Source organism: Cinclus cinclus, chromosome 1 (genome assembly GCF_963662255.1).
Source record: "Cinclus cinclus chromosome 1, bCinCin1.1, whole genome shotgun sequence".
Taxonomy (NCBI): domain Eukaryota; kingdom Metazoa; phylum Chordata; class Aves; order Passeriformes; family Cinclidae; genus Cinclus; species Cinclus cinclus.
This window is the reverse complement of record NC_085046.1, coordinates 4,788,143-4,815,253: the sequence shown is the minus strand read 5'-3', so window position 1 is coordinate 4,815,253 and position 27,111 is coordinate 4,788,143. Positions and strand designations below refer to the sequence as shown.

The following is a 27,111-nucleotide window of genomic DNA, read 5'->3' as shown; positions in this document are numbered from 1 at the left end:
AGCAACAGCCCTACTTCTTAATCAACAAGAATATCCCACACAGAGAAATCCCTGACTATTATTAATGAAGTACAAAACTACTAATAAAAGCCTGTCTGATTACTACCGACAGGTGAAAACGCTGATTTTGTTTATTCGAGTGGGCCCTCTCTTATCTCAACTTAGGCCTTTCGCCGCCACTTAAGACCACGCAAAGCGGGACGAACACACAGCAGGAGCACCGGGAAGAAGACGGGGTCAGAGCAAGAGCAGCAGGGACGCGGAAGGGGACAAGCCTGACCCGCCCTGGGGCTGGGCTGAGGCGGCGCCTCATGAGGCGGCAACATGGCGGGCACCGCGTCAGGGCGGGAAGGCGGGACGCGCCCCCATTGGCCGAGCTCCCCTTGGCCACGCCCACCCATCGCTCAAGTATAAAAGCCTCGCTCGGGTAGGGCGAGGGGCCGGCACTTCCGGTCGGACATGACGCCACAGTGTCAACATGCAAGATGGCGGCGCATCACCGGCAGAACACGGCGGGGCGGCGGAAAGTGCAGGTGAGGGCGCGGCGGGGCCGACACGGCTCGGGGGGAGCCCGGAGCCTCGCGGGCCACGCCAGCGGCTGCAGGGTGTCAGGCTTTGAGGGTTTCTATGGCAGCGCAGTCGCTCCACTCTCCCACAACAGCGCTGCGGTGAGGGGAGGCAGCGCCGCACGCCCCCAGGGTCTCTCCCCCGCCTCCGCTGGCCGCCGTGGCGGGGGCGAGCGGCCGCCTGAGGCACCGCGGCGGATGAGCTGCTGCTCGCTGCCGAACGGGGTCGTGTTGTGCAGCCCGCAGGAGGCAGAGCTGAAGCAGCTCAGATAAAAGCGGCAGAGCGCGGGGGGTGGCAAGTTGAGACCGAGAGATCGGTGCCCCCTGACCTGCTTTGGTGTAACGTGAGTTCTCAGTAAAGACAGAGCTGCAGATTGCTGCCGAGGCTGTCTCGGCTGTGTCTGGTGCCAGAGTAGGTTTAGATTAGGTATTGGGAAGAAATTCTTTACTGCGAGCGTGGTGAGACACTGAAATAGTTTTCCTAGTGAAGCTGTGGATGCACCATGCCTGGAATTTTTCAAGGCAGGGTTGGATGAATCAATTCTGTGCAAGCTGGCCTAGAGAAAGCTGTCCCTGCCCAGGGCAAGGGGTTGGAACTGCGTGATCTTCAAGGTCCTGACCAACCCAAACCATTCCATGGCTCTATGATCTCTTAGCATCCTGTTTCTGCTTGGTTTCTGCAAAACACTGTCCCTTTGTACACATGAGCAAGGAGCAGAATATTTTCTTCTCAAATTTTCCAAAGTATTCCTTGCCAGCTCCAGGCAGCATTTGTTGAAGGAAGCCTGTGGCACAGGCAGTCAGGTGGGTGTAGACATTCCCAGCACACTTGAAGAATTAAACCCTCAGGCTTGACCTTATGTGTAGCTACGAGTAGATTGTTGTAGCCTTGGTGGAGACTGGAATTACCAAAGTGTGTATAAAAAGTCAAGACTCTTTAATAGTAAAAGTCACAAAAATGGTTTTGTTTTATGGTTCTCACTACTTTTCTTCTTGTTTGTGATACTGCCTTTAGATGTTTTTGCAGCTTTTGCTATGGAAGAGATTTAATGCTTTATCAATGTGCAAAGCTGCCTAGTGGCAAGTGCCAGTTTCAGCTGTACCTCTCCGGTGTGAGCAAGTGAAATATTAATTAGGCTTTAAATAGCATTAGGAGCTTTCAAAACAGGTGGGTTTGGTTTTTGGATACAGCATTTATCACCCAGAAGAAATTGGCAACTCTTTAGAGCATATAGTATTTTTCTGTGGTTAAGGGAAGCACTTTGTCAATTCTACATAAAAAAATTATCTTAACTTACTGAAAAAAAAACCTGGATGTGCTTTAAAATATTAAAAATGGCTGTGCTATAAACAAGTTTTTGCAGGTTACACCCCCAAGAAGGACGATTTTATTATAACTTGGTGTTTGTTAGATGCACTCCTATTTATGAAGTAGTATTTCCCTGGCAGCAGCAGGCATCAAAGAGCTCATTGTTTCCTTTTCTTACTGCTACTTTTGTTCTCCAAGCATTGTTTAGCTCAAAAGCTTGTTTTTACAGGTGGTTTTTTGCTGGTTTATGATGTTTTGTCTGTTCTCACTGTGTTGTGTGGTATTATTTCACCTCATGTACTAATGACACTTGATGTATATGATACTGATCTGTCTCAGCAGTGCACTGTGTGTTTAGTTGGTTGTGTTTTCCAGAGAAGCTTCCCAGCCCTGGAAGTGTTCACGACCAGGTTAGACAGGACTTGGAGCAACCTGGGATAGTGGAAGATGTATCTGCCCATTGCAGGGGGTGGAATGAGAGCATCCATAAGGTTGCTTCCATTCCATGATAAACACTTTTAAAGCTTGACTAGAAGCTGGAATTTTTTCTTGACTCTTATTTTTTAACTTGTTTGGTTAGTGGCAGGACTTTGCTCAAGTAAAGGAGTTTTAAGTGGCTGTTTTACCTATCAGTGGGAATGAAAAATAAAACCACTCATGATTTTAATTCCCAATAACTGAGCGTTTAGGGTGCTTCTATATAGAGTTTGAGACAGACAGAGTTGGAAAAATATGTTCCAAACTTACGAGACTGGAAGAAGAGACTTTTACAGAAGACACCTCTCATGCATGAAGGAACTTGATTCTTTACATGGCAGAAGAGCTGGTTGAAGCTTATGGAAATCAGAACTATTATTAGCTTGGATGCACCTGTTTTACTGGTAAGTAAAGCCATCCAAAATAGTCATTTTAGGGTGCTTCTGCATATAATTGAAGTTTCTAATGATTTAATCAGAGTGGATGATTTAGGGCTCAAAATGAATTCCCTGCATAGAAATAGGAAAGAAGTTTAACTCTTTAAATGGGAGTCAAGCATTTGAAGTGTCCAGTGGCAGATGTTTGTGAAGGTTAGCCCTGCCTTTCTGAAGGCTGCAGGAGTGAGGGTGAGTGACTTAGGAAGGTAGGGAGGAAGCAGAGGTGTGTCAGAGCCTGATTTGGGCAGGGAAGGGGGAAGCAGAGGTGTGTCAGAGCCTGATTTGGGCAGGGAGGGGGAAGCAGAGGTGTGTCAGAGCCTGATTTGGGCAGGGAAGGGGAAGCAGAGGTGTGTCAGAGCCTGATTTGGGCAGGGAAGGGGGAAGCAGAGGTGTGTCAGAGCCTGATTTGGGCAGGGAAGGGGGAAGCAGAGGTGTGTCAGAGCCTGATTTGGGCAGGGAAGGGGGAAGCAGAGGTGTGTCAGAGCCTGATTTGGGCAGGGAAGGGGAAGCAGAGGTGTGTCAGAGCCTGATTTGGGCAGGGAAGGGGGAAGCAGAGGTGTGTCAGAGCCTGATTTGGGCAGGGAAGGGGAAGCAGAGGTGTGTCAGAGCCTGATTTGGCTGTGTGCTGTAGCTTTCAGATGTCATCCAGGCAGTCAAGTCAAGGTGAATCTAGGTCTCAGCAGGTGCCTTTACAGAGCTGCCCAGAAGGGGTTGCATTGTAACTGCTTTCTCAAACTTGCTTCCTGTCTGGAATAAATTTACCCCCACACTCAAAACTGTTGGCAACACATTGTGCCATATAAGGATCATCATCCTTATAATATGATTGTATGAATTTTAAGCACCTTTTAAGTCTTGTCTAGAATAAGAAAATCTCATTCTCCATCCCTGGAAGTGTTTGAGGCCGGGGTGCACGAAGTTTTGAACAACTTGGTCTAGTGGAAGGTGTTCCTGCCTTTGACTGTGGTTGGTATGAAATTATCTTTAAGGTCCCTTCCAACCCAAACCAACATGATCTTTTTGAACTGTTTTTCTCATATTTGTGCACTAATTCTGCAGCTTACTAGATGTGATATCTGTTATTTTTATATTTTATGTGTAATAAATGTAAAAATTCTAATTGCAAATATATTTATTTTATATATAATGCTTAAGCAAGCAAATAGCCAGTATGTTGATTCCATTGTAAATGGATATAATTGGCTTCTTAATGCCTTCCATTACTTCTGTTCTGGAGCCTGGATAAAAATTCAAGTATTCTCCTTAATTAAAAGCCATATTTTTAGGGATACATATGCTCTGCCAAGACAGTAAAGCTATGTTGGATTTTTTTAACTTGGTGCTTCACTGCTGCTTATCTCATTCTTGGTGCAATTCAAATCTCACGGAATCCTCCCAGGATTTTGAGAAATACCTTTTTTTCTTTTTAAATTATTTTTAACTACTCTCTTAGAAACAAGGAATGAGTGCCCTCAGAGCTCAGCTGGTTACTATTTCCTCCACGTAGTTTAGTGGGATGTTTTAAAAGCAGATTTTACCCATCTGTGAAGACAAAGTCTATTATAATGCATGTAATGTAACAAGGATAACATGATCCCCTATCAGCTGATACACTTATCCCTGTAAGTCCTGCAAGAAATTATTTTGGCTTTGTGTGAAAAAATGTGTCTGCTGGCAGTAGCTTTATCTCTGAAGCTCTTAGGTAATCACTGAAGTGATTAATCCTGATCCATTTAGCATACTGAATCCCATGAACTCTTTATGATGAGTGGATGTTTGTGCACTGCTGCTCTGGAATATTCTTACTCATGATGGGAGCTTATAAAAGCTGCAGCAGTGCTGATGTCAAAGCTTTGTTTGTTAGTAAAATATTTCACATCACACAAGCCCTGCCCCTCCCAGGCAATGGTAGCAATAAAGCCATGGTGATCTATATCCCAGTTTTCATCTGATTTGTCCCTGGCTCTGTGCTCTGATGGAAAGGGCACAACAGGGACGTGCACCAGCCTGTCCTGCATGGGGCAAATGCCACTGAGACCTTGGAGCTCTTGCTTCTTGGGGGTCTTCATGCCCCTTTCCAGGCAGAATCCAGTCCTTTATCTTCAGTGATAAGATCTGTGTGCTTCAGGAGCAGAGGGGAATTATATCACAGCAGTCTCTCCTCAACCAGAACTTTACTGCTTTTTTGTTGTTTAGATATGTTTGTATACACATAGGCTTGAAAATATATTTTGTTTTTGTATTTGTTTTGTATACTTACTAAATCTATTAATATATCTTAGTTCTATGCTAAGTAACACTCAAAAACCCAACCAAACAAAAAAGCACTTTCTCACCTTCCCCCCCATAAGAACATAATGGAAAACCACATATGGTTTATCAGCAATCTTCCTCTGTTCTTATTAGTGAATGTTTTGTTTTTGTGGACTTGGCTGTGTGTCTACCATTCTTACACAAGTTTCAGCTCTTTTGGTCAACTTGCTGTTGCTATTATTGATGCATTGTGGAGCCTTTAATTTTTCCCTCTGTGTTAATATGGAATTAATGCATTTAAGTACAGGCCTGGATGCTTCTGGTGTTTTGCCTCCCTTTCCAAAGGGCTCCATGTGGTGTGCAACAAATGTCTCATGTGGCTGAACTCAAAATAACCCCATGTGTTGTGTCTTGTTCTAGTTCTGTTAATATACAAGACATTTATTTCAGCCTCAATAACTGGTTAGCCAGAGTGGACCATTCAATATTTTTTATTTTGGATGAGCAAGGAGATTTATTAAGTATTTTCAGTGTAAGCAACTCACAGTTACTTGCATATCATTAGGTCTCCCAAATGAGTTGGACAGTCCATTTTTGGCTGTAGCTCTTCTCAGTTCATACTGTTTTCAGGACAAATGGTTTGCCTTGTCCTTAGCCAGCTGCTTGAATTGCAGTGTTCATTTGAAGTGTTGGTGTGGTGTCCCATCAACTTGCTGACCACAGAATAATCTTCTCTCATTTTAATTTTCTTTCTTTGTCCTTGTAGTATTAGAAATCTTAAAAAAAAAAAAAAAGTCCATGTTTAATATGGATTAGAATTACTTTTAAGATTGAAAAATCTGTCATGGTTTCGCCCCATGACATGAAGGAAGTTATAATTTCCTAATAAAATGATGTTTTGTTTTTTTTTTTTTTTTCCTTTTTGTTGTTACTCCTTCAACTTTTTAAGACAGTTTTATCAGGACAAGTATGCTATTCCTTCTGTGGACAATAAATAACATTTGGTAAAATTCTAAGTCTGAGGAGAGACAAAAATAACTGGTAAATTCTATGCACAGTGGCTATCACTGATGGGGAATTTTGTATCAAGCTCTTTTCTTTGTTTTGCCTCTTTTTTTTTTGCATCAAAGATCTCTCGTATTTACACAAAAAAAAAAGGAACACAAGATTTTAATATTTTTTAATTCAGTTGTTACAGCAGAGTTATTTTCTCCAGTTTCTCCCAGGGAGAAAGAAAGATGATGTTGGGTTTCCAGCTGAACTTCTGCTGAGGTACAAGTCAGATCTACCAGGGAGCAATAACACTGAAACAATGTAACTCCTCTCTTTATCCCAGTTCTTTTAAAATAAAAACAATACTTGCCAAGAGATATTTGACTAAATTAATATGTGGAAGTCATTAAAGGCAACAGAGGGCAAATTAATTTTTAATATTTCAGTGCTGGTGGTAGTGAGGAATGGTTGTCAGTCTCTTCTGATCATGTCTTTGTGTGAGGAAAAAACAGCATTTGGTTGAGCTGACTTGAATTTCATCAAGACTGATGTAGAAGTATGACTCAGTTTCCAAAGTCCTGTGAAAGTTTTAATCACCTATGAAGAGTACCTTATTTACTAAAATAAGCCATAAGTTTTTTGTTTTTTTTTTACTTTTAAATATTTATGGCTGTGTTTTTCTTGAGCTTCTTTAAATTAAAAAGAGTACCATCATTGTGTATGAAAAGCATCAGCATTACCATGCTTAGGTGACTAACGTAATTTGACAATCTAACTTATGAGTGGAATGAAGAGCTCTTAAATTATACCTGAAAATATAACAAATATGGGAGGTGACTGACAGGGGAGGAACAAATCAGAAAATTGAGGATTTTTCAAAGAATATCCTTCTAGCATTTGGGAAAACAAGCGGTGAGGGGCCCTGCTGATCCTGAGCCTGATGCTGTGTCAGGAAAATACTGTTCTCTCTAATGAAATAATATTAAATTTGATCTATTGACCTCTAAGTTTGTGTCTTAGCTGCTCTTATTTAGTATTTTTATCTGAGTGTTTTCATTGGCTTTATTCAAAGAGTTTGGCAGCAGCAGCCTGAATTTGATGGACATCCCTTTGCCTTGTGTTTATACCAGTTAAACCTTGAGTTTGACTCGAATATTATTTTAAACACATAATCTGTGTGAGTCTTTTAGCAATACAGACATGATATGATTCAGCCCAGGTAAGGAGTGGCACGTGTATCTTGGTCCCTGCATCTCACAAGGAAATAATATCTCAAGTGCTTGAAGTATTGTAACATAACACTTCTGCGTGGTTGGTGGTGCCTTCTTTCAGCAGCATCTCTAGAGCTGTGTGTAGGTGGAAACTTGAGCATGGATAGTGAGAATGTTATGGATGAGTCTAGAATGGGTGAGAGAAGCTGAAAGTACTGGAAATGAGGACACAGTCTAAAACTGGGAGGAAGAGCTATGGTACTAAAGGGGCTGAGAGTGGCTGGCAGAAGGTCTTTAAGAGCATTGGGAAATAATACAATTATATACATGTATTGTACATATATACTTCTGTATTATGTACACTGCATTTGTAAGTGTAGTGAAGGACTTGTGTTATGGAGAGTGTTGAGGCAGAAGGATTCGGGAGGTTCTTAATTTTTATCCTTCATAGTTGGTCTGTAGAGCTGCTGCAGCTGTTTGTCAAACAGAGAATAGCACTGGACATGTGTTTGCTGGAAGCATCAGTGCTCTGGCTGTGCTGCCTGAGGATGGGATAATTGGATGGAGGCATTTCCCACGTTCACCACATGGACCTGTCAGCTCTCATGTACAAAATCTGAGCTGCTGTAAAATACTTCTTCTGTGATAAGGACCACTGAACATCTTAATCTGTTGGATTTACTTTGTGTCAGAGATCTGATCTGGAAAACACTTTCTTTATACTACTTTAACACAGTTACTGGAGTGAAAAATTGCTTTCATGTCTCTAACCCAAGACTACTCCTTATAAGCATTTTCAAAACACTGGTACATGTGTATCCAGAGGATTCCTGCTTTGAGCAGGTTTGATTATACCAAGCATGAAATTTTACCTTGTTCTGATTATATTTTATAGAATCTGGGAAGATGCATAGCTGGCATTTTCCCTTCCTTTCCCCTCAGCGTGAGGGCTTTCCTCAGAGTAGTGTGTAAACCCAGGGATCAGGAAAGTGAGTGCAGTAGCTCTGAAGAAACTCAAGTGTCTTAGAATTGTATTTACTGAACACTAATAATGGAGAATACTGTGGGCTTTCAGGGTCTTCTGAAATTTCCTTTTAGTTTTTCTGAACAAATCCATGAAATAGTGTTTAACACCGAACATGAAAGGAGCGAAACTGATGGAAGAATCTGTCTGAAAGAGCTCTAAGAGTTTGAGTTTGTTATTATATTGGCAAGTACATAGTTCTTTAAAAAATGGTTTAAAAATAATAGAGACACCTACTGAATTTGTATCTGCAGTCTTTCAGTGCTTTCTGAGCCATGGTGACCATGTCATCTCTTTTGTGAGGCTGGGAAATAGTGGTATTGCAGCTATAGAAACTGAAAGTGGAACCCACTTGGGAAGAGAGACTCAGACTCACTGTATTGTCTAAAATCACCCAGAATATGCACACACAGCAGGGAATTGAAATGAGCATTCTCTGGATCTAACTAAGCTTAAGTTGTAATGACTAAAAGAATCTTTTGGGCTCCAGATCTGAATCTGCTGAATCTTCTCTGACTCTTCCCCACTTCTGGGGGCAAATGACTTTGGTGATGGTGGTAACTCTCAAACTGATGGAGAGTGCATGTAAAACTCTTCATGTTTTCCACTCAAGAACCTTACGAAGATGAAATTAGATGTTCAGATTTTATGGCCAGGTCAATATCTTAATGCCATAATTGGATTTGTGCAAATGTATTTTAGGTTTCTTATGTGATTAGAGATGAAGTGGAGAAGTACAACCGGAACGGGGTAAATGCACTTCAGCTGGACCCAGCATTAAACAGACTCTTCACGGCAGGGCGGGACTCCATCATAAGGATATGGAGTGTCAATCAGCACAAGGTCAGTCAGCAGAGCCTTCCTGGCTCTAAACCTACTTTCTTCCAAGTTATCCTGCTGGTAAACTGCCTACAGGGCTATACCTGATGCTGTTTGCTAACAGCTGCCAATTATTGTGATCACAGAGTACTTTTGATATTGCTCATGCTGTGGTATCTTACATAACTGTGTAGTTCTCACAAAAAGGCTCTGGAAGAGTGATTTCAAACAACTCTGCTTTAGGAAACTTTGGATCCATATGCAGACTGAAGAAGATACCACAACAGGATGTGATAGTCACACTCTTCTTCATTAGTGATGGACTTATTTTTTCTTAATTTGCAGCAAGACCCTTACATAGCATCTATGGAACATCACACAGATTGGGTAAATGACATTGTGCTCTGCTGCAATGGCAAAACGTGTAAGTACTTAAAATTTTCAGAACTGCAGTATTCAGAAACTATATACAAATAGATTATCTGGTGCTTTAATTATGTTCCATCTTTTCTTAGCATGTAAAATTAATTTGTGATGTATATTGTAATTTTGATAAATAGTGTAAGCAGCTGTTTTGAAAATTGAAATGAAATGAAAATTGAAATGTGTATATAAATGATTGTTTTAATCTCTTTTGAAAAACAAATTAAAGTAGTACAAATATGATCTGAAGTAATATATAAGCCATTAAAATTTAGTCTTTATTCTTTCCAATTTAGTGATATCTGCTTCTTCAGATACTACTGTTAAAGTGTGGAATGCACATAAGGGATTTTGCATGTCAACACTAAGGACGCATAAGGTGAAAAATATTATCTGTAAATACTGTGTGTGATCACTGCCATTCGTACAATTATTAAGATGCAGACTTCAAAAGGATAACATTGATTCATATTATTACATTTATTTTATTGTAGGACTATGTGAAAGCCTTAGCATATGCAAAAGATAAGGAGCTGGTAGCATCTGCTGGGCTGGACAGACAGATATTCCTCTGGGATGTAAATACTCTCACAGCACTGACTGCCTCAAATAATACTGTCACAAGTAGGTACCTGAGGAGGGGAGGAAAATGCAATGCATTTTATTGAGTAGCATAATCTGTGAGGTCAGTTTGAAACTATGGATGCCTTTTTCTATCTATACATAAAAAATGGGCAAAAAATTTGAAAGTGGGGTTTGTATGCATTCAGTCCATTTGTTGTGTTATGTAATAGCTAGAAATCCAGAGCAGCCAACAGTCATGGCATTTAGAATAGAGGACAAGTCACTTTCAAGTGTTTCTCCTGAACTGTAGCATGTTGGTTTCTCTGAAACTTAATAGAGCTTTAATTTGAAGCTTTTAACCTCTCAATCAACCTTTTATAAAAATGTTCTCTTTGCTTTTTTGTTCCTGCATTTACTGTGTTTTATAATTTGTGGTTGGTAGTTTTTTTGTATAGATGCTGAAAAAACAGACAATACAGCTCCTAAAGCAGGACTTGATACATTTGTCAAATATGTCAGAAGAAGGGTTACTAGATAAGCTAGACTAAAAAAGACACAAAGTAACACAAAGCATTGATTGCATATAAGGATATCATGCTGGTGAGATCTAACTCACCAGAGGTTGGAAGGCAAGGGGAAACTGTAGATTCTACTCCTCAGGGTTAATTCTCAGTGTCACCATCATCTTTTAGGAAGTCACCTGTGCTGCTTCTCTCTCCCAGAAAGGTGTTATATAAACTGTGAGATCTTTCCTTTTTCCAGGAATTCCAACACTGCCTTTTTTAGAATGGTTATGGTAGAGCTGGTTAAGTTGCACTTCTGGGAAGTGTCACGCCAGTGTTTAGGTTCAGTTGGATTTAAGTGAATAACATAGATCTGGGTCATGGTATCCTGGTTTGTATTGGCTATTTTACAGTTGATTTTTTTGAGAAAGAGAGTCTAGTGCGACCACAGTGTACTTTGCTGCTTGTTAGGTAGGTTGGAAAAGTTGTGTTTCCAGTGATTGATCTTTTAATTTTTTTGTTAGTTTGATGGATATTTAAACAATAGCAGTCTCAGGTGATCATTGGGAAAGAACAGAGTTATCCTGCACATTGCCACATGTTAATTTTCTAAATAGGCCTAGTTGCTTTCTCAGTCATAGGTTAGAAATGACTCAAGGAAAACCTGCAAAATTAAAATTTGGAATTGACACGACATATTGCTAAGATATTTCAGGAATATGTAATTCTGTAGGTAAGAGGCATGCATGTAGTTCTGTTGATGTGGGGGTTTATATTTACTGTACTGGGCTGATTTCAAAAGGTGTGTTTAATTGTATAGATTTGGTAGCTTCTAAAACCAGAGGTCCATCTGCTGGGCAAAACAGTCAGTTTTGCATTTGTTGTCTAAAGAACTCTTTAATTCAGGTATAGCTTTGTGCTGACATGTCTGAGTAGCCTTTGGAATAGGCATGGCTTTGGAGAGCTGCATTGCAATGTAGAATGCTACTGGAATGGCACATGACTAAAGAGATTTACTTTATATTTCCCAGAAATATGAAATCCTTCTAGTTCTTCATTTTTTTAACTGAAAGTAAAATTATTTTATAGCCAAGCCTTGCTGATAACTGTAGGTTTTGCTGTCTTCTACTTGAACAAAGAGTTTCTGAAGGAAGACTTTATTTGTGAGCTCACGGGAAAACTCAATTGCAGGATAAGGAAGAAACATAAAAACGTTTCTTTTACACTGTAACAGTGATACAAAACCTCAATGATTCAAATGAATCAGAAATGGGAGATGGGGAATACTGAGGAGCTGGTGCTTGTTTGGAACCCAAGATCAAATGGAAGTGGAGACATTACCTCTAAGGTTACAGGAAGAAATTTGCATTTCTGGAGTGGGAGCACAAATATGTCATAAGGGGGAGGAAGAGGAAGCAGAGGAGTTTTTTCTTTCATTTTAGTGCTCCCAGTAACTCCTTCTGTTGGAAAGAATACAGTATGTATCCTCACAGAACCTGTTTTCCTGAGTCCTTTCAAGCAGTATGGATTTTCTCAGAGCACAAATGAAAATTGTTTTTGTGCATTAGTTTTCTATCTGATTACCTGGAAGTAGTGTGCAGAAACCAGCAATAAGAAGCAGCCTAATTTTAAAGATTATCTCAGACAGAGCTATAATTCAAGTTAAGCGACAGTCCCTTCCAGAAGACAGTGGAGTTGAGCTTTGCTTTTGTTCTGGCATAAATTCTGCTTCTGTACACTTAAGATTCTCCTATTCCTGCTGTCCATCTTTTGATAACTCTGTTTATTGTCCTTTCCTAAATTGTTATGATTGTTGAACAAAGTGTGCTAACCTTCAAGAGTTTTCAGTTCTGTGTTTTGCTTTTAGCTATTCTCTGGGGACAGTGGATAACTCTCACTTTATTTTAGCTCCAAATAATAGATTTCATTTGACAATTTACATCTGAATGCTATAACCAGTGGCTAAGAGGACTCTGAAATAAAGCTGCATAATTCTTTGTAGTATCGTAGAATATCCTGAACTGTAAGAGATCCTCAGAGATCAAGTCCAGTTTCTGGCTCTGCATGGGACAACCTCAGAAATCTCACCCTGTGCCTGAGAGCATTGTCCAAGTTCTCCTGGGCTTCTGGCAGCCTTGGGGCTGTGACCATTCCCCGGGGAGCCTGGGCAGTGTCCTACCACCCTCGGGGGAAGAACTTAATGATTTCCAGCCTAAACCTTCCCTGCCACAGGTTTCTCCACTGTGACAAAATGTCATATTACATTATGATGTTAGGTTACAAATCCTGTGTTGGAAACTTAGCTCCATCATATAAATAAATCCTTGTGTGAAGTTTCATGTTTTTACTGGCCATGTAGTTTGTTGCTATTCTCAGCCCTCTTGGTGTACTGATGGTATAGATTTGAGGTTTGATGAAATGCCTGACTGTGCTCTCTAAATAGATGATTTTCAATTGCTGTGTCTATGCTTTCCTGAGTTGAGGGACTGGTACTTTAATCTCCAGAAGTGGGTTAGGCTGGTTGGTACAGAATTCCTCAGCTCTGATGGTAGGTGTGATGCTAAGGAGCTACCATATGGTTTTCACAAATGCAGAGGTAGCATCTCTGCTCAAATAACACATTTCAGTGCTGCAGTGTAACTTCTCTGCATTTCTGCTGGACTAGAAGAAGATCATTCAATACAAAATTTAGAATTTTTGTGTTGCTTAGCTTGGAAAAAATAATCTCTGCACTTAAATCCAAATGCTGTGTGTTACAAGATCACAAGTAAGTGTCATAATCCAATAATGTAGATGAGCAAGAGTAGCTTGATGGCACAGAGCTGTTGTGCCAAAAGGTCACCCAGATTGTAATGAGTATGAATCTGAGGGGTTACTTTGTTTTTATGCAGTAGTTGATTAAGAATTGGAATGGGGTTTTCCCAGCACTATGCTGACTCTAGTCTTTCTTAAAGTGACTCTATAATGGGGCAGAGTGGCACTATTTTCATTACTCAGAAAGTATTAAAATAACAGTTTTGAGTGAATAAGTACGTTTTTCAAATAACAGCAATAAAATTGAAAATGTGAATTTTATTTTGAAATAGCTTCTTCCCTGAGTGGGAACAAAGACTCAATCTACAGCCTTGCAATGAATCAAATGGGAACAGTTATTGTATCAGGGTCCACTGAAAAGGTAAGCAAAATTTGGTAAGGTTCATTTCACTTCAGTTCAATTGCAGCACAAAGAGACAGTTTTATTCCTTTTCAATGTCATGTCTGTAGCAGCTTTTGTGTTTTCAACAGTGAGGGCAGACACTTAAGTGGGAGTGCAAGTGTAGGATACAAATCCTGCCTCTGTCTGAAGATGTGATGTATCCATAGAGCTTTAATACATAGGGGAGACAATCAGATCATCTTGTGTAACCCTCTTTGTCAGAGATCATTACATTTCCCCACAAGAGCTCTGATTTTGAGGGCACATGATTCAGATGATTATCAAGCAATTGCTGCAGGTAGAGAAGGTGCCAGCACTTTGCAAGATCCCTGCAGGAGGTGGGAAATGAAGTGAGCTAATGAAGCTCAAGTGTTCCCAAGAGACAGCCCTTGCTCTTTGTTGTAAAGGAAGGTGAAACAGGCTTAAGTCTGAGTTGTGGTTTGTTTTTTGTTTGGGTGGTTTTTCGTTTTTTTTACTTAATCTGACCTTGAGAGAATTTTATTTCCAAGACAGTATAAAAATGAAGATAGGACACACCAGTGAAGCATCTCAGAGGATTCTCAGAAGCACATTTTTTGCCCCCATAACACTGTCCTGTTTCCAGTCACTTCAATTCTTTAATTTCTTTAAGACAGAAGAAGCCAGAACAAATTAAATTAAAGTCACATCTGATTATTAGAGCTGCATAAGATAAGCTATATCTGCCTTGTTCTAACATATGTTTTCAGTGATGGATGTCCACATGTTCTGAATAAGGCTTGATTTATTTGGAAAGGCTTAATTTCTGCAGAGGTGGTAACACGTTGGTGGGAAGAACGGTGTTCATGTCATTTATCCAATGTCTGTTTCCATAGGTTCTAAGGGTGTGGGATCCAAGGACTTGTGCAAAACTAATGAAACTCAAAGGACACACAGACAACGTCAAAGCTTTGTTGTTGAACAGAGATGGCACCCAGGTATGTGCTTTAACCTGAGACAAAGGAATTTTACAAAAAGCAGAAATGTAATTTGTCCATTTCAATGTAATTATTTAACATCATAGATTACAGATATTTAGTGGTTAAGGAGGGGGAGGCTGATGGGTGAAAGTTGTTTTTACTACATTCTCATCCAGGTGTGGAGTGGTCATTTACATAAAATGCTGGAAATCCTGACTAGACTTGTTACCTTTTCAACACCTTTTTAGTGGAAAAAATACAACTATACGAATTATCCATTTTTATGGGGGAAAATACTTTGAAATCCTTAAATAGCTGTTTGATTGAAGTGTGCTGGTTGTTGCTCAGTGTCTTTCAGGCAGCTCTGATGGGACAATCCGCCTGTGGTCCCTTGGGCAGCAGAGGTGCATAGCCACGTACAGAGTCCATGATGAAGGTGTTTGGGCTCTGCAGGTCAATGAAGCCTTCACTCATGTTTATTCAGGAGGAAGAGACAGGAAGATTTATTGTACAGATTTACGAAATCCTGATATCCGGGTGCTGATCTGTGAAGAAAAGGCACCAGTTCTTAAGGTAATGGTGTTTAATTCAGGGAATTGTAGGAAGTCTGAGCTTAGAAGTGGTGTCTGAAGATCATCTGGTCCACTTCTCACCCCTGCCCAAGAGCACTGGAGCCTGGAACCACATCAAGATGGGTTTTGAGTGTCTCTGAGAATAGAGAATTCACAACCTGTACCAGTGTTCTGTCACCCTCACAGTATAAAAGGGTAATTGCGTGTCTTCTCATGAAACAGTGGCTTGGGGTATAAATTGATTAAAGAATCCCCGTTGGCTAACAAGAGTTTGCTATACCATATCTTTGGCAGATTGGCTCTGTCTCCTAAATTACATCTAAAGTTTAATTGCCTGAGGAAGATGGATGCCTGGCAGCAACTGAAAAAATGCAAATTTGAATATTACTGAAATTGAATATGCTTCACACCCGAGAAGTTGGGCTTATCAGGCTCTAGTGCAGTTGTAAGAAACTGAGCTGGCATTGCCAAGGTTTTGTACAAAAGTGGGTTTTTCTTAGCAGCAGCATATGTGCCCAGGACTGTCTTAGAATCTGTTACATACTCATGGGAACCAGGAGTCAAGTTGTTTGTGGCTTTTTTTGAATACCTAAACATGATGGTTGAATGCGCAAGTCTGAATCTTTCAAAGAGATTGTTTTTTGAATTTTTTTGCTGTCTCTAACTTTAGTGACATGACCTTGGAACCTGCAGGTGTATGAGGCTTTCCTTGGGAGTGAACTCTAGCTTAGTGTGTTAAGATAAAATCCTGGATATGTTAATTAAATTCTGGAAAAGTCAGAATGTGAGAAATTTCAGTTCAAAATGGAAAATGAATGTGCTGGTCAGCTGGACAGAGCTCAGAAGCAGCCTCTAATCTTGGCTACAGTGATTCATTAGTCTGAGAAATGTAATGTCAGAGCCAAATGTTTAAAACTCTGCTTTTTCATTAGTATGGAATTTCAAAACCAAAAGTAGTGCTGCTTCTGAGATAATTTCAATTATAGGAGTGGGTCTACACAAGACAATACTAATTTTCAAAGGGAAACTAAGTTAAGCATGACTGAAAGTTTGTTTCATTATTTAGATGGAACTGGATAGATCAGCTGATCCTCCTCCAGCGCTTTGGGTTGCAACAACTAAATCCTCTGTGAATAAATGGGTAAGTGATAAATTGTGCAGTCTGTGAATACAATTGAGTAGTCATGGGATTTGCAGTCTTGATTTGGGAATTGTTGGGCTGTTGCTTGCAATTTGACTGGTATGTGCTGTAATCTGTAAGATTCCTTTAAAATAAATCATAAAACACTAATACTGAAATTGCTCAAAAGGTATGAAGCTATGAATTACTTTCTTTGCTCTATACTTACGATGCTTTTAGAAATAATATTTCTTGGAACTGGTTAGTTAGCATCTAAATAGCAGCATGAACTGGCAGTTGTTACTCACAGATAAAAGCAGAGCTTATAGATGATTATGAATGTGTCATTATTTTCTTTTTTTCTTTCTTTAGACTTTGAAGGGAATCCATAATTTTAGAGCATCAGGAGATTATGATAATGATTGTACCAATCCCATACCACCCCTGTGTACACAGCCTGACCAAGTTATAAAAGGTAAACAGCTGTTTTGCAGAGGACCTTTTAAAATCTATTCAGCACAAGTGATAGAGCTTTAAGATTGACTCGGTTTTTAAAAAAATTGGTACTATAATTTCAATCAGAACAATGTGGTTATTGTCTATCCAGTGTTGGTTAGTTAAAATCATGTTTGAACCTTGCTGACATCCAAGGTTTACACTAAAAAGTGAAACTGAAGAACAGCATATGTCATGTTATGCTATTTACTTTAATGTGATACTGGAAAAATAAATAATGACAGTAGTAACCTTAATTCTTGTTTGTTTGCCAGGGGGTGCTAGTATTATTCAGTGCCACATACTTAATGACAAGAGGCACATATTAACCAAAGACACAAATAATAATGTGGCATACTGGGATGTCTTGAAGGTAAGGATGTAAGTTTGGATTTTCTACTGTTGGATGATTATTTTGTGCCACTTTCTAATATATACACATTTAGTGTTTGAGATTTCTGTGGTAGAAAGTCAGTCATCTTTCTGTCTCAGTATATCATGCAAAGTTTGCCTTTTGAAAAAGGAGGGGGCATTTCTGAGCTTTTTTTTGTAGCTTTCCCTGAGGTGAGGCTGACATCTGCGTTCACCTGAAATTCAGACCCTTGAATTTTTTCCAGGAAATAGTAATGTCTGCTTTGAGGGGGTTTGTTTCAAGGAGGGCTTGTGTTTAAGTCAGGAAGGCAGGAATGGCAGGAAAATGAAAAGGAAGCCTGGCTCCTGCCTTGTGTTGCCTGAGGAGACTTGGTGTAATATTTCTTTGTTGCTTGACCCAGTGGTCAGAGGAGAGGGGAAAGAGTGCAGAGAGAAAGGACTCAAATCCCACATCAGTGAGATGGTCAGCAATTTCTTCTCTGACAAAAGCCTGTTTAAATCCTAAATATTTTCTTCTTGAACTATGCAGTGCAGCAGCCAAGATCAGTAATGAGGTAAAGCATGCTCGTCCAAACTGAGTTGTTGACTTAAGTGAAAAAGAAATTAAGTTAGACCTATACTAAAAATTACCTAGATTATATTTGGCAAAGTTTTCTTTATTTCAGTATGTATTTAAGTATGTAGAGTTAGATCTCGGGACCAAAGTAAAATGCTGCTGTTAATTTTTACTTTCATTCAGGGTTTTTTTTCTTAATAAGGCTGTGAGAAGTGTCACTTGATAGATGTTTAAATACATATTCACTGTAGAGATGAGATTATTTGCCAGGTTAGAGTGTTGTTCCCTGCACTCAAAAGCTGAGACTTTATTGAGGATGCTGGAAGAAGAGAGGGAGTTTTTCCTACCTGTAGCTGCACCCTTCAGGCTTCGCTTCCTGTAACCTTGCCTGGATTTTGAGGGAATAAATTCCAAGGTTGCAGCCTTTAGTGTTTGCCTAAAACAAGTATTTCAGGGTGATTCTGCAAGTGGATTATAATAATTTGGGTTTTAACAGAATTACTTAAAGGACTTTTAAAGTAAAAGTATGGGAAAAAAAAAACAGAAATAAAGCATCTGCACAGAAATTCACTCGTTGCTGTTCCCATTGCAGTAGTTAAGATGAAATTGTTGCTTGATGTGCAGGAAACACTGGTATTTGATGGAGTACTGAAATATTGGTACTGATGGGGAGAAAAATGACAGAGGTGATTAGAAGACAGCATCTACTCAGTGTAGGGAAAATATTTTCTAAGAATCTGAAGTAATATTTCCACAGCTCTCTACTGGCTTCATGCCACTACCTTGGAGAGAAATGAAGAATAAAAATTACTTACCATATACGTTATTGTTTGACTTTTTAAAAAGGATTTAACTTGTAAGTTGTATGTTTTTTGAACTGCAGTGCTCAGGGAGAGATCATAGGTCACAATCATTCCAAGTATATATGAAAATGAAAGAAAAGACTTGAGGTGTTGATATGACTCAGTACTTGTGCATGTCTTTTGGTGAACAGGCATGTAAAGTTGAAGACCTTGGGAAAGTGGATTTTGAAGAAGAAATTAAGAAGAGATTTAAAATGGTTTATGTGCCAAACTGGTTCTCAGTGGACTTAAAAACTGGGGTGAGACACAGCTCCTAAACCTTGTTTTAATGTCATATTTCACTTTTTTTCATATATTGTTTTTTCAAAAGAGATTTTAGTTTGTTAGCTTTAGAAGAACATTGCTTATCTGATGGATTAAATTTATTTTCAAGTAAAACAGCAAATTTCACCTCTTAATCTGAATAACTGATTTTTTTATTAGATTTTTGCTTGTGGTATAGTCCACTAATGCCAATTATGCATTAATACATCTGGAAAACAAATGTATTGGTTATTGTAATATAAATATATTTACGTTGATACAATATTAATAAAACTATTAATAAATATTGTATTAATACAGTTTTGTAAACAAAGTGTGCTGTCATGCTTTCAGAAATTCTTTGGTTTGTATTCCCAGCTAAGTAGGAGAAAAGTTAGAAATTTATAGGCTTATTTAATCCCAAACAACTATTACATTCCTTGTGGTCTTCTGCCAACAGATGTTGACAATTACTTTGGATGAAAGTGACTGCTTTGCAGCCTGGGTTTCAGCAAAAGATGCTGGATTTAGCAGTCCCGATGGTTCTGATCCAAAATGTAAGTTTTAACTAATATGAATGGTTTATTTTAACAAAGAAATCAGGATAAATTCCAGTATATATGTTTTGTTGTATTCCAGTGCCATATATGTCAGTATCTGATTGGATTTTGAAGCTTACTCTCTTCATAGTAGATTCTGTAGCACATTCTTCAAAGAAATTATTTTTTTTTTTTTTTTTCTGAAACAGTCATGTTCAGGGTTTACATTTAATTTTGTCTTAAACCTTCAAGATGCAAAAGGGAAAAAGTAATTGTAACATAATGTAGAGTGTTAAAGCATGTGAGTGATCCAACAGCAGGGATTCTAAAATCAGCTTTTCCTGAAAGATTGTAACATGCAGCTCTCAGATTGTGACAAGCAGATTTCTGTGCCCATAAATAGTTTGCTTTGGGAACACAGAACTGTTCAGATTCTAGGGGAATTTTCAGCTGTGGATCAAATGGACATTTTTATGGGTTTTTTTGTGTGTGTGATTAAAGTTCTTCCTCACTGTGTCTTGGCAGTAAACCTTGGAGGGCTTCTGCTGCAAGCACTTCTGGAGTATTGGCCTAGAACACATATCAATCCAATGGATGAAGAAGAAAATGAGATAAACCATGGTTAGTATTTTAATACTTTCCTTTTTTATTACTTGGCCGTGCACTGTTTGTTTTTATAGCTGTTTATTAAACAGATACATTTGTTGTCTTGCACCTATCTCTCTGTGCATTATAGACTTCATGGTTTTTAGCACTTCTAAATTTGCTTTAAACCAGAAAGTGTGTTGTACTTCTGAAAGTATCAGCAAAATCTTTGGTCTGTCTGTAAAAAAAGTAGGTGAATAAATGATTCTGAAGTTACAGAAACATGATGAAAAATATTGATGAAAAACAATTACTGGCAAACTGAGGCTTAACTTGGAAAAGAGTCACTAGATAATGACAGTAAATAGCAATGATTCAGTTATCCAACATTAGCCAGTATTCTCTTGGCGTAATTCCAGTTTTCTTCTAGGTATTGTGAACAAAATAAAATAGAAGCTTTATTGGAAAAAATGCATTAAGTGTAGGAGTAGGTCTATGGAAAACTCCTTTAAGTGGTGTTTAAGGTAATAATGCTAAGTCTAATCAGGCCTTAGATGAAAGCCACAGCCATGTGAAATGTAAGATGAGGCTGAATTTGACAAAATAAGAGACTCTGGAACTCCTGAGTTGGAAATCAATTCAACCCAAGTCAGGATTGACTGAAAAGCTTCATCTTTGGTGATTAAGAAATTACTTTCTATAAATAGATGATGCAGTTAAGAAAGCTGTACATTCAGCATATCTTGCTGATTTGTGACAAGACTCTGCCAAGAATTAGTTGTTTTCTTCTTTCCAAACTGGCCTCCATGGGGGGTTAGAGCACTTGGCAGCCTCTTGTGGATCCCATTGCTGATTCTCAGACTGCTGTGCATTGGCAGTTTACAGCTTAGAGCCAGACAAGGTGTGAGAAGTGTCACTCACAGGCTTTTGTGGTGTTGGATTATTGATGCTACACTGCTTATTCCTGTATAGAATTGTGGATTAGTGGAATGTTTGGAGTATTCACAACAGAGTAAGTTTTCATTGCCCTTCCAGAAGAAATTAGGAGACTGGCACTGAGCAGTGACTTTAGAAGGTGAAGTGTACCTGGCATTTTTGTAGAGAGATAAATTTGAGTAAACACAAAATACATGCAGTGTTGTTCCTCTCAGTTGTTCAGAGAAGTGAAAAAAAAAATCTTTCAAACTCTAGGATTTTTCACTTGCTGTAACTTCAGTATCATGTTTATCCCTTCCAATATAGATTTTCTTTTTTAGTTTCTTTGCTTGTTACAGTTTCTGATCTTTCTTTGACTATGTGTGTCTCTGGTTAGAAAGCTGAGGAACCATCAATCTCATGAGTCTATGCAATTTAAATTTCTTAGTGTTTCTTGAATTCAACATCTCTTCAAATACCATAATGAGGTGCTACAGTGTAAGGGAGATGATTTTTCCCAAGTGCAAGTCAGGCATCCAAATTCTACATTGTTTCAAGATACCTACTGATTAGAAGCTGCACTGTTCAAGAGGTGTATAAATAATGCTGATTTTTCTTTAATCTTGTCCTAGCCACTTGAAAGAGAATCAGGTTCTTCATCTTTGAAGACCATACTGCTGTAATTAGCTATAATAAATTGAATTTTTAACATGGGAACTTCAAGGCACTGTGAGTCTGAGCTTTCCTAGTACACTATTTTGACATCTGGCAAATCCAGGTAGAAGAGCAGTGCAAGCAACCCTTCAGAGTTCTGTATTGTCACTCTAGAGGGAAGAACAGTCTTGTCTCAGCAGTCTCTTTAGTTGATTCCTAATACTAGTATTGTTCAGTTTGACAAAATAAATGGGGAAAAAAAAGCCTCATTATTGGGTTTTGACTCCTGGGCTTTATTTTCCATTTTTCACAGGCTTTTGAAATAGGCCTTGCACAAACCTGCATTGATCTTGTTACTCTCTAGTGTTTCTTTTTATATACTTGCTGTATCTTGGAAATGGGGATTTTCTTGTTTTTTGTGAAGCATATGATCTTATTAATTTACAAAATGTTTCTGCTGTAGGTGAAATGTGTACCTAGTTTTAAGACCTAGTGCAGTCTCACTGATGTTTTACATGTGTTTTTTTCCAACAGTGAATGGGGAGCAGGAGAACAGAGTCCAGAAAGGAAATGGATACTTCCAAGTGCCACCACATACACCAGTTATTTTTGGTGAGGCTGGAGGACGCACTTTGTTCAGGTAGAAAAACTTGAAAATATAAATTCAGAGGCTGAACAATCCCTTTCTTAGTGCAGGCAGGAATGTTATCAAAAATGCTCTTTGGATCTGTTCTGTACATTTAAGACGTGCCCTTGACAGACAAAGTAAGCAACTGATGATGGTTTGGGATTGTCCAACTGAGCATGAGAGCTTGAACATCTGCAAGGTGTGAGGTTTTAAAGCACTAAGAGTTCTGTATACTCCTTAGTGAGATATTTTTGGATGTCCTCTTTCTGCAAACTCAAATTCAACTGTATTTTAGAATGAAATTGTTCTGCTTTAGATTCTGGTGTGTCTGTTGGTCTCTGAGCATTAATTACTCAGGAGCTGCTGCTCACTAGAGAGTTGGCTTCTGCTCCCAAAATGAGTTGATCCAGTAGGAGGTCCTGATCTCTGGTGGGGAGGAAGACATGTTCTGTGTTGCAATGTGTGTACTAATTACCCTTCTGTTTCCCATTCTGCATTGAAAAACCTAACTGTGATATGTGATACATCAAAGACAGTTTAGTAGAGCTGCAACACAAGTGCTGAGCTTGCAAACACCATGAATTGTTCGATATTTACTGACATAGTGGATTTTAAATATAAGGAGTGGAGTAGATTTGATTTGTTGGTTTTGTTTCCCAGGCTGAACAGGCCCCAAAATAATGTAACTTTTGGTCAGTAAAGCAGAGAAGCCATTTTCAGCTTGGAAAACTGACTTTTGCAGTATCAATGTATTTATGTTGTACCTGGGGCTTAATACTTGCCTGCATTCTGTTCTGGTGGCTCTTCCCTCTTAGGCAGCTGCTCCTGAGCTGGCAAGCCACGTTTTTGTGACCTAAAAGGTGGCTTGACATCCTTGACAGCATTGACAAAATACCTCATTGCAATTTATAAAATGAAATGTGGCTTTTTTTACATCATTGCATGTGCACATATCCTGAAATTTGTTTTATTCTTTCCTTTTAGTGAGGGTTTAGCAGATGCTTTACATGAAAAGCTCATTTTCCCCAAGGAGGAGGGTATTGCTTGATGCCAGGTGCCTTTCCCCTTCTCCTGACAGTTCCTTATTTCAACACACAACCATAACACAATCCAGAGCAAAGTACTTTAATACATTTTCTGTGTCATAGCCATAGTCTCCTGAGGTCCTACTCCCTGTTTCTGCTCTGGGATCTGTCTTCCTACAGCTCCTTCTGGTCTTTACAGCAAATAAGTAATCTCTTCCCCAGTAAGTTCGTGATCCTAACAGAGTTCAGACTCCCTGCCCATTAAGAGGGCAGAACCTCTCCTGAAAGCTTTATTTATAGCATTTTGCAAATGACAGTAATCGTTGTTACAATAAAGGTTCTTTCTGTGTGTCTCAGGTTGTTATGTCGGGATTCAGGAGGTGAAACTGAATCCATGCTTCTTAATGAAACTGTGCCACAATGGGTAATTGACATCACTGTGGATGTAAGTGCTGGGTGCATAAGTTTGGGTTTTCTTAGTTTTTTTCAAGCTGTACTGCAATTAACTCTGCAGGATCTGAAATGATGTTTCACATTTTTGCTGTGTTTGTTTTTAAAATGAGTGGTCTCCAAGTCTGTAATCAAGACCCTTTAAGATGCATCATTTTTTGATGTGTCCAGTTAAAGTACTTGTGCTCAAGTTCTTTTGACAGGCTGTCTTAGGTAAAGAATTCAAAGTCCTTTGTGTAATTGGTATCCTTTTCAAGTGAAGAACTCAGGAACAGAGAATACACTTCATATTGCTGCTGTCTTTTGACACTATCTAATTGCCTTTGAAATAAATGATAAATTATATTCACAAGCTAGATGATCTACATCATCTAAATTGAAGTGTCTCAGGAGTATGAGTAATTTGGAAATTGGCTGTGGTGGGGATGTTGATTAGAAATCTCTCATGAGTTTTGATAATTAGGAGCTGAATATATTTCACATAGCAACTGCTGCAAATAGGAGCTGATAATGGTTCATCCTAAATTAACACTTCTGAAACTTGTTTCCTTCTAGAAAAATATGCCCAAGTTCAATAAGATTCCCTTCTACCTCCAACCTCATTCATCATCAGGGGCAAAAACTCTAAAAAAGTAAGTAATGCAAATATGACTATAAACTTTGAGTATCCAAATTGCTGAAAAAAAACATTCAAGCTCAATAAAATAAACAAAAAAATTCCCACCCAAACCACTTCATGGATTTCCCAGAGAATTGTTTTGTGCTTGATGAATTTGCAGGAGTTCTTAGTCATTTAGCAGCATTGGTCTAAAGCATTGAGTTATTTCAGAATATTTAAAAGAGCTGTGGATTTGGGTTCAACAGACAGTTGTTCAAGTTTATGCTAAGAAATGTCTAAGAACTAACTACTGAAATGGGACTTTGTCTTTTATGGTATTTAATCAGAAAACACATGAGTTTATAGATTTTTACTCTGTTCAGAACCACAACTTTGTTTCCTGTTGCTAACAGACATGAATAATTGCTTTTTGAAAGGAAAAAGAGCAAAAACTGCCAGTGGGGAATGCAAACTAGTTTGCCAGTCATGTGAGCTATTGCTGGGAGCTGGGTTGGTTAGAAAGCAATGCAGATTTTTATCTGGTCTTTTGAATATCTCAACCACTTTTGAGTTTTTTGCTGGGTGACTCTTTGGATAAATTGCTGTTACAATCATGGTTTTCTGCATGATCCTGATAATTTACTCCTAGACAATGTAAAGATGATCTCTGTGTAGTTTACTACAGCTAAAGAAGGTGGTGTGAAAATGAAAAATAGTTTGTTTCTCAAGTTTCTTCCTGACAAACTTCTCTAACTCCTGCAGAGACCGGCTGTCAGCCAGTGACATGCTTCAGGTGAGAAAAGTGATGGAACACGTGTATGAGAAAATCATTAACTTGGATAATGAGTCTCAGACAACGAGCTCCTCCAATAATGAGAAAGCAGGGGAACAAGAAAAGGAGGAGGACATTGCTGTACTAGCAGAGGAGAAGATTGAACTTCTGTGCCAGGACCAGGTAAGTTCCTTGTGATCAGAACCAAGCTCTAGCAGTGAATTGGTTGTGAATTTGAGTTCTGAGCTTGAAATATACTATACATATCTGTTACCTTTACAACTAAGTAAATGTTTTGACATAATGTTAACTTAGTGCTGACTCAAGTTTCTGACAGTTGCGGATAGGCAGAATATTTTCATAATAAACCTGTTCAGTTTGGTCTGACATAGGGCCCTTACAGGGTTACTTACTCATAGAGTCAACAAATGGGTTTAATGCTATTCCATAGAGTTGTATTTTTAGCATTTCTGGAATGTTTTGAATTCTGCTTTTTTGGCAGTTTTGAAAATTGGTCTAAAACCACTAATTGCCTGATAAGTTTAATGGAGATTAGGTACTGAGGAGGTGGTTGTAATCTGAAGTTTACATATTTCTTTGCTAAAATCTTTCATTAATGCAACGGGCTCAGTTGCAAATTGAAAAATCCGAGCCTTTGCATGACTCATTTTGGTATCAGTTTTCACAATCCTGTGGGTGAACTGGAGTGTTTGGGTTTGTTTTCATTTTTAAATTTCTGTCAGCCTAGCAGACTAGTGGGTTAAAAGCTGACTTGTTTTTTTTTTTTCTGTGTAGGTTTTGGACCCCAACATGGACCTTCGAACTGTAAAGCATTTCATCTGGAAGAGTGGTGGGGACCTGACGCTTCACTACCGCCAGAAATCAACGTGAGGGCAGCGCGCACCCAGAGCGGTCATGAGCTACTTGACCTTGCTGTGCTGGTTCCAAAAGTAGTTCTAGAGCAGCCCACTGAACCCCTAAGGTAGATGAGACTTTTAATGCCTCAGTATGGATGGGAAGTCAACATTTAATTGAAGTGACTAATAGACCTGTAATATAGAGGAGAAAAAAAAAATCTATATGACTTAAACTAAAGTCTGTCCTAGTCTCAGTCAATGAGATGGGAGGTCCCTGAGTGGTTCGTGTTGTGTGAGGTGTACAGAGAGTGGATGATAACCCAGTGCAGACTTTTGCTTCCTCCTTTTTGCTTTTGGTTTTTTCCCAGAACGTAATCCCCTCATCAAACTGGTTTGGCTGTATTAGTCACAATGTAATTAAGAACTGCACACGAGGTATTTTTAGTACATTCCATTCATAAAGTTCCAGCAGTGATTTCTCACAGGTTACTTAAGCATTTCTGCCACTAGAAAAAATTTGGAAAAGAAAACACCAGAAAATAGATATTCCATACTTGAATGAATGGGCCCATTTAATTGCAAACCAAGGGTTAACATGAAAATAGTTTTAATTGCTTTAGAGAGCTGTTGACATGCAAGATAAGAACACTAGAAAAATATCAGAGCAGTGAGTCCAGTGATGCTGTGCATCATAATAGAGTGAACGTGCTTTGCAGCAACTTAGAGATTTTTTTTTTTTTCTAAATATATATAACTACTTCCTGCACTGTGTCCTAGGTGTTCTAAAGACACACCAGTCTGATTTTTGGTAACTGTGCTCCAAAAGTGTGTGACATTTTGTTAAAACTTCAAACCATTCTGATTATAACTTCATATGTTTAATGTTAAACTTTAGAAACTTCTCAGCAGATTTCATATTCATGAGATAAAAATACTGATTCTTCTTTTCTGAGGTTTTATATGCAATTGTCCTTTTGTTAGAGATTTATGCGGATCTTGTTTTCACTGCTATTTCTAAAAATCTGTGACTGTCATAGGCTCATGGTAATCTTTTGTAGAGGTTTAACTTATTGGGGGGAGGGAGGGTAAGGGCCTTTCAGCTTTTTCTGAGAAAATGTGGGGATATCCCAGAAAACCATTTGTAGCCAGAGAAA

At 38.9% G+C, this 27,111-nt stretch overlaps 1 protein-coding gene across 5 annotated transcripts; it reads left to right on the top strand.

Annotated features, from left to right (window-relative positions):
• Window positions 1-469: 469 nt before the first annotated feature.
• WDR48 (WD repeat domain 48) lies at window positions 470-26,909 on the top strand. Of its 5 annotated transcripts, none has more exons than XM_062506064.1 (19): window positions 470-533; window positions 8,973-9,113; window positions 9,435-9,513; window positions 9,827-9,891; window positions 10,007-10,136; window positions 13,666-13,754; window positions 14,630-14,731; window positions 15,062-15,286; window positions 16,352-16,426; window positions 16,778-16,880; window positions 17,176-17,273; window positions 18,823-18,930; window positions 19,395-19,491; window positions 19,999-20,094; window positions 22,162-22,267; window positions 23,638-23,725; window positions 24,286-24,362; window positions 25,091-25,283; window positions 25,896-26,909. In XM_062506064.1, the coding sequence occupies exons 1-19, from the start codon at window positions 486-488 to the stop codon at window positions 25,989-25,991; spliced, it is 2,016 nt and encodes a 671-aa protein (XP_062362048.1). In that variant the 5' UTR covers window positions 470-485; the 3' UTR covers window positions 25,992-26,909. The 5 variants fall into 5 exon arrangements, with proteins under 5 accessions (XP_062362048.1, XP_062362039.1, XP_062362031.1 ...); XM_062506055.1 differs by having other exon boundaries at window positions 9,809-9,891; XM_062506047.1 differs by lacking the exon at window positions 470-533 and adding an exon at window positions 1,207-2,756 and having other exon boundaries at window positions 9,809-9,891.
• The last annotated feature ends 202 nt before the right edge of the window (window positions 26,910-27,111 follow it).